The sequence below is a fragment of the Nematolebias whitei genome, chromosome 5 (assembly GCF_014905685.2).
Source record: "Nematolebias whitei isolate Nwh7 chromosome 5, NemWhi1, whole genome shotgun sequence".
NCBI lineage: Eukaryota > Metazoa > Chordata > Actinopteri > Cyprinodontiformes > Rivulidae > Nematolebias > Nematolebias whitei.
Window position 1 is genome coordinate 52,023,040 of NC_056502.1, and position 10,239 is coordinate 52,033,278.

A 10,239-nucleotide genomic window follows, 5' to 3' on the forward strand; every position below is an offset into this window, starting at 1 on the left:
AGCTCTCCAGGCTCCCACGCCGTCTGCTGCAGCTCTCCAGGCTCCCATGCCGTCTGCTGCAGCTCTCCAGGCTCCCACGCCGTCTGCTGCAGCTCTCCAGGCTCCCACACCATCTGCTGCAGCTCTCCAGGCTCCCACGCCGTCTGCTGCAGCTCTCCAGGCTCCCATGCGTCTGCTGCAGCTCTCCAGGCTCCCACGCCGTCTGCTGCAGCTCTCCAGGCTCCCACGCCATCGTCTGCTGCAGTTCTCCAGGCTCCCACGCCGTCTGCTGCAGCTCTCCAGGCTCCCACGCCATCGTCCGCTGCAGCTCCTCAGGACTCTCCGTCATATGCTGCAGCTCCCCAGGTCTCTCCGTTGTATGCTGCAGCTCCCCAGGTCTCTCTGTCGTCCACTGCAGCTCCCCAGGCCTCTCCGTCGTCCGCTACAGCTCCCCAGGACTCTCCGACGCATGCTGCAGCTCCCCAGGATTCTCCGACGCATGCTGCATTCCCTCTGGTTCTGTGTTTTGGACGGCCTCCCGGCCGCCCCCTGACCTGGCCCGGTTTGATGGACAGCCTCCCGGCCGCCCGCCGGAACAATGACTCCTAGGGACGATCCCTTGGCCGTCCAAATCCTTTGTGTTCCCTCGTGTTTTTCATAGTTTTTTCTCTGGCCCTCGTGTTTTCCTCGGGCCCTCCACCCTTGCAGTGCCGCCCTCCACCCGCCCAAGTCCTTCGGGAGGGGTTTTTTTTGGGGACGCCTGGGGGCGTCCTTGAGGGAGGGTACTGTAAGGATGGTACCTTTCTGTGGCCCGGTTTGTGTCTGTGTTTCCTCGTGCTCCCTCATTAGTTCTATTAGTGCCACCCGTGTCTCTTCCCAGCTGTTTGTTATCACGTCTCGTCTTGTCCCTGTATTTAAGCCGTCTGTTGAGTCTTGTTCATTGTCGCGTCATACTCGTTGGGTCTCCTGTGTTCCCCCCTGAGTCTTCCTGGTTCCTTGAGTCTCCCGTGTCTCCTAAGTCCTCCTGAGTTTCCCGTGCCTTCTTCCTATTTCATCTAAGTTTTGCTGCCCCGTCAGCTTGTTATTTTGTAACTTTATTTATCATTAAATTCCTATTTTTGTATTCTGCTGAGTTGAGTCCCTGTTCTGCACTCTGGGTTCACTCCCTCCTAGCAAATCCTGACAGTAGCAAGGTAGTCTGAAATGAAGATGAAAGACAGTCATGGATAAACATTCAGTTTAGTTAAATTCAGTTCAGTTATCAAAAGGAGGAGCCCAGACCAATGTCATTTCATATGTTGGATGTCTCCAGCAAACTGGTTGATCCACTATGAGAAGTAGCTATTTATAAGACTGAATTTATTGCAGCTCTTCAGACTTTTACATAAAAGATGAAACATTTCAACAAGTTTTTGATTTTTTTTCATTATTTATTTACTTATTATTGTTTTTTTTTAATCTGTCCAGAAGACCTGACTTAACTTTTTTAGAAAAAAAAGAAACGTAAGTACGCTCAATCATCCAGGTAAATAAATCACAAAAGACTTAACTTTGTCTGTCCAGATGACCTGACTGAAAAATGTTGGATTTTATACCTGGATTATTGAGCATGGACTTTGTTGTTTTCAACCAGTTTGACACACCTGTCAACAAGGAAGAGGGCCGGCAATGGAGGAGGGGGTGTACCAAAGAAACCATCTTAGCACCAACAAAACTGGTTTGTTCCACTTTGGAGTAAGCTCTTGGGAGAAGAATCAGTTTTGTTGTGTGTTTCCTTGACTGATGAAGCCTTCTGGATGGAAGGTGAAATGTTTCAGCACAACAAAAGAAACCGTCCAGATGACCTGACTGAAAAATGTTGGATTGTATACCTGGATTATTGAGCATGGACTTTGTTGTTAACTTTGTTAGATTTTATTATACCTGGATTATTGAGCATGCATCTGGATGATCTCCATCTTTGTTTTTTTTTCTTTCTGTCTTTTTTTGTTGTAATTTATAAATGTTATTTTTTTATGTATACAATGAAGGTCTCTAAAAGGTCTTTTTAAAGTCTTCAATTTTTAATGACAGAAACTTTAATGTATCAGTATGTTTTGTTGGGATATTTAATTTGAAGGAGGAGTAAAGACTCATGACAGATTTGGAAAAATAACACATTAAGCAATAAAGAAACAAGCAGCGTAATTAATTATTTTATCTCAGCTTACTTGCAAGGCCATCAGTCCAGACTAGAGTTGTATCCGGAACCAAAAAATTCAATCTGACCCAGCCCGCAGTCATCATTTCCGAACCCCACCCAACCCGACAAATTAACAGTAATTACAGGTCCGAACCCGGGAATAAAAACAACATTTTTAACAGTCGGAGACGTGCGGCTGAATAAGGGGCAAAAGATCTGAGCTGCCTTGGTCATGGCCGTAAAAGAGCCTTTAAACCCTGTTTCTGCTGCGTTCTTCTGAATTACTGAGACACGCGGACAGCTCTGACACACGTCTGCTTTGGGCTACACCTTTTGTTGGGGATGTGCAGCTGAATAAAAGATGCAGAAGATCGGAGCTGAGGGGGGTGTTTGTCCTCTCATGGCCGTAAAAGAGCATTTAAACCCTGCTTCTGCCTGTATTATGATTTATTCAGACACAGACCCTGCTCTGACACGTTGGTTTTATGATCTCACCTGTTTGGGTCGTCGGCCGCACACGTCCGCTGAGTGTAGCGGCTGAATGAACGTCCATTTGGACTATGGATCGCTTCCTGGCAATACAGTCCCATCTGAAGCTTAAATGAACTTTTTACCTCTTTCAAGGCCAATCGGCTCGCGGTGAAATGGCCGCGCGTGTCTAGTGGACGTATGGCAGGCCATGTTATCATATAATTGGATCACAGCTGATCCTGACCCACTTAAAAACTTGATAATTACCCGGCCCACCCATCCAGCACATGATCATGGCCCGTCCCGTCCCAAATTTGGGTCAGGTGGGGCCGGGCTTAGGGCTCGGGTTAGAAATGACCGCTCTAGTCCAGACCTCCAATAACCTCCAAACCTGAATCTGGAGTCGTTTGTTCACACAAGCTGCAGCACAAATCTCTACAGATAAGTTTGAGGTGCTGCATGCCAGAACATTAAAAATGTCCTATATTTATCTTCATAATGTTCACAGAGATTGTATGGCAGTACGGGGATGTGTAGAAAATGAAATCCCTTTGTGGCTGAATGAATCGTCCTCAGAGCATCAGAGAACAGGGTATAATGATAAGACTTCATATTTTCTGTTGACATTCATGTTTTTGCATCAAAATAAAACATACAAAGAATACATTTATATACCTGTGATACCAACAGTTATTACAGATAGCATGGAAAGGTGCTTCAATGTTTTAAAAAGCTGTATTTTGTAAAGCCTTGCCTCTTTTTAAATGTGAATACTCATATCTTAAAGCGAGCATCTGCAATTCAAGCCTTTCAAGCTGATGAGTTCAGTTTGTCAATCATTTCAAAATCTTCTTATTAACTTAACATCCATGAAGTATTTTACTTGTTTTTTCATAACCAGTTAAAGGATGTTGTTAGGATGAAACATGCAGAAGACATGAAAATGATGAACCCCTCCCTGAACCTAGAGCAGTAAGGAATTAAACGAGGTTGAAAGCAACAGGCTGGCCTTGTCAAGTTAATGGAGGAAGTCTGACAACTGAACCTTGTGATAAAATATACTAGTGAGAAGGGTGTGGAACTTGAAAGGACACTGGATGGTTTGAAACGTTGGTTACGTACTGTAACCCCAGATTCTATGAGTATAGGCATAGCCCTTTAAGAGCTGTCGCTGGTGGGTTTTATCCTGTCATGCAAAGCATCGCACTGAAAAAATTTAGTCCACGCCCACCTGTTGTGTGGGCCCCACCCGGTCCGTATAAATTACGTTAAGAGCGGGTAATCGGCTCCCAAATAGCTTTTTTCTTCAGCCATTTAGGAGCCAGTGAGGCCCGACGCTTAAAGGGCTACGCCTATACTCATAGAATCTGGGGTTACAGTACGTAACCAACGTTCTATTTCGTATAGGCATCGCCCTTTAAGGCTGTCGCTGATGGGTTAAAGGCGAAGCAAGATGTAGTCTTCACCTCACTGGATCAATTTGAACACCATATGAAGTGCCTGCTTGCCCAAAAAACATCTTGTCACTCAGCTCTCCATGTGCGTAAATACGCGTTGCGTAATTATGCGCACCATGCACAGACGCGCGCTGCGTAGTTACGCGTTCCCACTGCATGTACGCCCTGGAAAGGTTTTCAGCAGGAAAGAGGAGAGGCTGAAAAGGCCGTGAACAGAGCAGATCCACGGCTCTTCAATATGAACAGATCAATAATAAGTAAACTGATTATTAATCAAATAAACTGATTGATGACAGAAGTCATGAACTGATTAGTGACCATAGAACAAGAACAACAGTCAACTGTGACTGATAACAACATCTCACACTGTAAATGCATGCAGTCAGATGTGAGTTTAAATGAGATTCCATGAAACAATAATATTAATTCTGTTAAGGCAGTAAGGACAGAATGTGTCATGGAACGAGCCGTCACATCACGTAAATAGAAGCGAATAAATGAGCAGGGTGTTGACCACGCGGCCGCAGTGCAAATATCCTGCATTGTCATACCATTATGCAAAGCAGTCAAAGATGCAATACCTCTGGTCAAGTGCGTCCAGAAGTTGTCAGGAGGTTCTAAATCTGATGCTCTGTGGGCTTCAGAAATGGCCTCACACAGCCAGTGTGACAGGTGGTAGGTGGATAACGGGTGACCTACAGATGTGTCTCTATAGTGCACAAACAAATGTTGAGTCTGACGCATTGCCGCCGTACGTGCTACGTGACACGTCAAAGTCCGCAGAGGACAGAGAAGATGGAAAGATGTTTCTTCTTCTGGTTTGGGGGGGGGGGGGGGGGACCCTCCAACGATAATGCTCTTGATTTAAAAGAGCTTGTGATGTTTTTAGGCATAAAGGCTGGATTAGGCCTCAGATCAGCTGAGCTGCCATCAGCCTGAATTCTGAGACATGACGGAGCAACAAAGAGGGCAGATAAATCACTCACTCTCTTAGCGGATGTTAAAGCCAGCAGCAGGGCTGTTTTAAGAGACAAGAATTTAATTGGAACTTGATCTAGTGGCTCGAGTAGAGCTTTGATCATGGCTCGCAGAACCAGCTTTAAAACCCACTGTGGAGAAAATGTTTGTGATACAGGCCTGCGCCTCTGTACACCTTTTAAAAAATGCTTCATCAGCGGATGATTAAAAGCTGTTCTGTCCCCAAAACCTTCGTAACAAGAAGATATGGTTGTAACGTACGTTTTAATCGTGTTGAACGCCAGATTTCTGTCCACCAGCTGCTGCAGAAAGGACAGCACACCACCTAGTGGACATGACGTGGCCTCTACACCCTTCTCTGTACACCAGCACTGAAAAACTGTCCACTTTGATGTGTACAGCGTTGTGGTAGATGCAGCACGTGAATCCTGGATCATACACACTACATCTTGAGAGAGACCCATCCTCTCTAAACAGATCGGCTCAGTGGTCAGACCCAAAGGTGCTGGCCTATTTCTGGCTAACTCCTGATCGATCCTCCCACCTGGAGGACAGCATCCTCCTTCCACGGCAGTTTCTACGGGCGCCCCGATAACAGGCATCGTAGAATTGGGAACCATGTGGTGTTCACACGCTCGGGAGCCACCAGGAGGGCTGTCAGACCCTCCTCCCTAACTCGGTTCAGAACCTGTGATATCAGAGGGAGTGTGGGAAATGCGTAAGAAGCATTTTGGGCCATGGGCTATGAGTAAACGCGTCCACCACTAGCGGTGGTTCATCCCGCGGGCTCAGTGAGAATCATAGTTGACACTGAGCGTTCTCTCGTGTGGCAAAACAGGTCCACGGCCGCTCTGCCAAATTTCTGCCACGTCTGAGCCATCAGCCCAGGATGGAGGCTCCAGTCCCTGTGACGCGGACCAGCCCTGGACATCACATCCACCCCTCTGTTCAGAACACCGAAAAAAAAAAAAAACAAAAAAAAAAAAAAAAAAAAAAAGAACACCGGGGATGTACACTGCTCTGATGGAAAGCAGATTTGGTGTGCCCAACACAGCAGCTGTCTCGCAATGTGTAAAATTTGGGCTGAGCGCACCCCCCCACCCCCCTTGCTGGTGTATATATGATGCAGTCACTTGTTGACTTTGTGAATCAGAACATGTTGATTCTACAGCACAGGAGCAAAATGTTGAATCACATTCCAAACTGTGCAACATTCCAAAACATTTATATGAGCTTCTGTGTGGGGTGGCCACAGCGCCCCCACAGCTCGAGACATGCATGTGCCTCCCCAGCCTGACAGGGATGCATCTGTGAAAACTGAGACGTGACGTAGGTCTGCTGATGGGAACTCCCTCCGATAGAACAAGAGGGTTTCCCCAGTGTCTCAGGTCGATTCTCACGGAGGGGGGCACAGCAATCAACCGTCTCTTCTACCTGCTTCACGTGGAGGAGCTGAGTTTGCACTGCTGCCTCCTGGATGGAAACGGGTCATCAGCAATAGATCGTCCAGATAAAATAGAATTCTCATCCCCGCTCTGTGTAGTGGCTGCAGAGCCGACTCCAGGCATTTTGAATGGAATGTTGTCTAACAGTTGAAAATTGACAAATCCAAAATGGGTCTCATCCCTCCTGTCCGTTTTGGGAACAGGAAGTAACGAGAGTAAAACCCTGTGTTTTCCTCTCAGCGGGGCTGCTGCTGACATCGCCTATCCCGGAGGAACCATCCGATTTGCTCCGAGAGTCGGCGTTAGAAAGGATAGATGGTGTCGTCCAGCGGGAAGTGACCCGCCACAGAAAAAATATCCCTCGGTGCTTACCTTAAACAAGGCTGCTTGTCTGCTTCTCCTCGGGGAGGAAGAACTCATCGGGACGGCAGGAGGTTAGCGTGGCGGGGACCCAGGCAGCCTTAGCAAAGGTTGTGCCGGTCAAGCTGGACAACTTTCCTTCTTCGTTCTTCTGACAGTGCTGTTAGCTTGCTGAAGAAAAAATGGGAGCCGATTACCCGCTCTTAACGTAATTTATACGGACCGGGTGGGGTCCACACAACAGGTGGGCGTGGACTAAATTTTTTCAGTGTGATGCTTTGCATGACGGGATAAACCCACCAGCGACAGCCTTAAAGGGCGAAGCCTATACGAAATAGAACAATAGATAGGAATCAAGAATCTGTTATCACTGGAATTCAAACAACCAGTTGTACTCATGCAAGGAGTACAGATGGAGATAGAGAAGAAGATGCACAAGAGGTTTATCACATTCACTGGATCAGCAATCAGTCAAGTTTGCTAATGACATAAACAGTTAGCTTGAGAGTAACCTTGCTGCTTTCAACACCTGCAAGCAGCAACCTGCTCCATCCATCCATCCATCCATCCATCCATCCATCCATCCATCCATCCATCCATCCATCCATCCATCCATCCATCCATCCATCCATTACTTTACCCACTTCTTACTTTTAGGGTCAATGGTATCCAAGTTCAGCTAACACTGTGTGGGAGGTGGGGTACACCCTGGACAGGTCTCCAGTCCATCACAAGAACACACAGAGACAAAAAAAACAAAAAAACGGGTTAATTTGACATCTGTCCAGATGACCTGACTGAATTTTTTTAAATTTTTTACCTGGATTACTGAACATGGACCTTGTTGGTTTTGAACCAGTTTGACATGCCTGTCGATGAGGGAGAAGGCGTGCACCGGAGGAGGGGGCGTGCCCCAGAGACCATCTTAGCACCAACATAACTGGTTTGTTCCACTTTGGAGTAAGCTGTTGGGGAAGAATCAGTTTTGTGTTGTGTGTTTCCTTGACTGATGAAGCCTTGTGGATGGAAGGTGAAACGTATCAGCACAAAAAAAAAGAGAAACTGTCCAGATGATCTGACTGAAAACTGTTGGAGTTTATACTTAGAGTATTGAGCATGGACTTTGGTGTAAAAGTTATGATGCACATTTAGAGCTGAACAATTTAATATATGAAAGGTAAACATAGAAGAAAATCTGTGGAATGGTGAATGGACTGTAAATATACAGCACCTTTCTATCTGATCAAGACACTCAAAGTTCTTTACAACGCAATCTGTGCCTCATTTACCCATTCATACAGCACTCTACTAGATCAGAGACTCTACTTCCTCAGACGGCTGAAGCGAGCTGGTCTGGAAGCTCAGTCCTCACCTCCTTCTACAGGTGTGCAGTGGAGAGCATCCTGTGCTCCAGCATCAACGTGTGGCATGGAGGCTGCACAGCTGCAGAAAGAAAAGCTTTGCAGAGAGTGGTGAAGGCTGCACAGAAGATGTTGGAGTCTGTCTCCCCACCATCACAGACACCTACACCTCCAGATGCAGGAAGAGGGCCACCTGCATCATGAAGGACCCCACTCACCCAGCACACACACTTTTTGCCCCACTCCCATCAGGGAGGAGGTTGAGGAGCATTAAGTGTAGAACCACTAGACTGAGGAACAGCTTCTACCCTGAGGCTGTTAGACTCATGAATCTCTATCCAGAATAATCACTGTGAAAAAAAATCACATCGTGTTGCTGCTGATCTGTTTCGTGTTGCTGCTGATCTGTTTCATGTTGCTGCTGATCTGTTTCGTGTTGAGGTGTTCATTCATGTTCATGTTTGTGCTGCTGTTTGACATAATGTTTTTATGTTATTAGTGCTTTGTGTATTTAGTTGATGTTTTTCTTAGTTCATATCTTAGATGCTATTACTGTTTTTCATTTACATTTTATTGTTGGATGTAGCTGGGACCATGTGACCATAATTTTGCTCCACCACATGAGGTGCGAATGACAATAAAGAATCTCTGACTCTTTACAAAGACTAGTCAGAGCTTTATCACATTCATACACTGATGGGACACACATCAGAGGCAATGAGGGGTTCAGTGTCTTGCCCAGGGACACTTCGGCATGTGACTATTGGTGAAATCGAACCCCCAACTCTTGCATTGGAGGACAACTGCTCGAACCACTCAGCCACAGCCTGGAAGTAGCGTGAATAACAATCTAAAGAAAAAAACAACAACACACCAACAGGAAAACAATTTGAGGCAGAGTATTTGTTGAAGGAGTGTATCCTGCTGCCTTTCATGTACTTTGTATGAATTCTAACTCAAGATCCTGTTATGATGTTTAGAAATGAGTATAGCCACTTTTGTTCAACCTTAAAAGAATGTTGTCTGTGATGGAACATGACTTTGTGAGACTTGTTAGAACTCAAAGCATGTTTTAGGATTGATGCTCAGCTTCTACCACATTAAACATTAGCTCAGTACCTGCAAACCTGACTGGTCTAATCATTTTGTGTTGGCTAGGGGTGGCCATCTTAAATTGGGATTGACTCCAAAATCAGTCAATCATAGTTTCCCCAATACTTGCTTTATTTTTTCTGCCCCAGATGAATACAGCAAATAGAGGACCAGACTTGTTTTAAGTATTTTCAAAACTGCCATCCTGAAAGTAGCACACCATAACTGACAGACTGTCTCAACACAAGGATGCTTTGAGCACCATCTCCGAGTGAAGCACGGTGGTGGCTGCATCATGTTATGGGGATGTTTGTCATGAGTAGAAACTCTGAACCTGATCAGAGTTGTAAGTAAGAAGGATGGGGCAAAATATAAAAAAACATTCTTCCTGGTGGCTTACAGAGGGTGTGCATACTTCTGCAACCCACTGTATAAATGCTATAGTTGGTCATCTGATATATAGTTACTGTTATTTAATTTGTGTGTGTGTGTGTGTGTGTGTGTGTTACAGTTTTGAGCATCCACAAGCGTCCAGTGATGGGTCACGCAGACATCAACTTCCCCATGAAGGGTTGGAGAGGTATGGTGGACTGGGCCCGCAACTCTGAAGACAGAGTCAGCATTCCCAAGAACATCCTGTCCACAGGCAAGTCAGGTGAGACCATCACCGAGGGCTAGGGGTTCAATGAATCAGAGCATGAACATTACCACACTTCGCAGCAGGCCTACCTACCCTCTGTTTTGTAAAAATGAATGATTTTTGTTTGTGTGAATGGTCAGGAGGAAGGTGCAAAGACAAAAAGGCAGACACAACATGTATCGGTAGATTTATAAAACTGTTTATTACCATTAATCTGCAGAGCAACACATGCCGCTCAGACAAACCCATGCAGAGACGCTTGTATTTAATGTTG

General features: G+C 45.8%; 1 protein-coding gene across 1 annotated transcript in view; it reads left to right on the forward strand.

The window, feature by feature from the left end:
• The window catches only part of LOC119410431 (adhesion G protein-coupled receptor B1), a 104,457-nt gene extending 94,454 nt beyond the window's left edge, over positions 1-10,003 (forward strand). Inside the window, exon 10 of the mRNA XM_037677342.1 lies at positions 9,837-10,003. Coding sequence (XP_037533270.1) covers positions 9,837-10,003 — 167 coding nt within the window. The remainder of the gene's footprint in view (positions 1-9,836) is intronic.
• Positions 10,004-10,239: the final 236 nt, after the last annotated feature.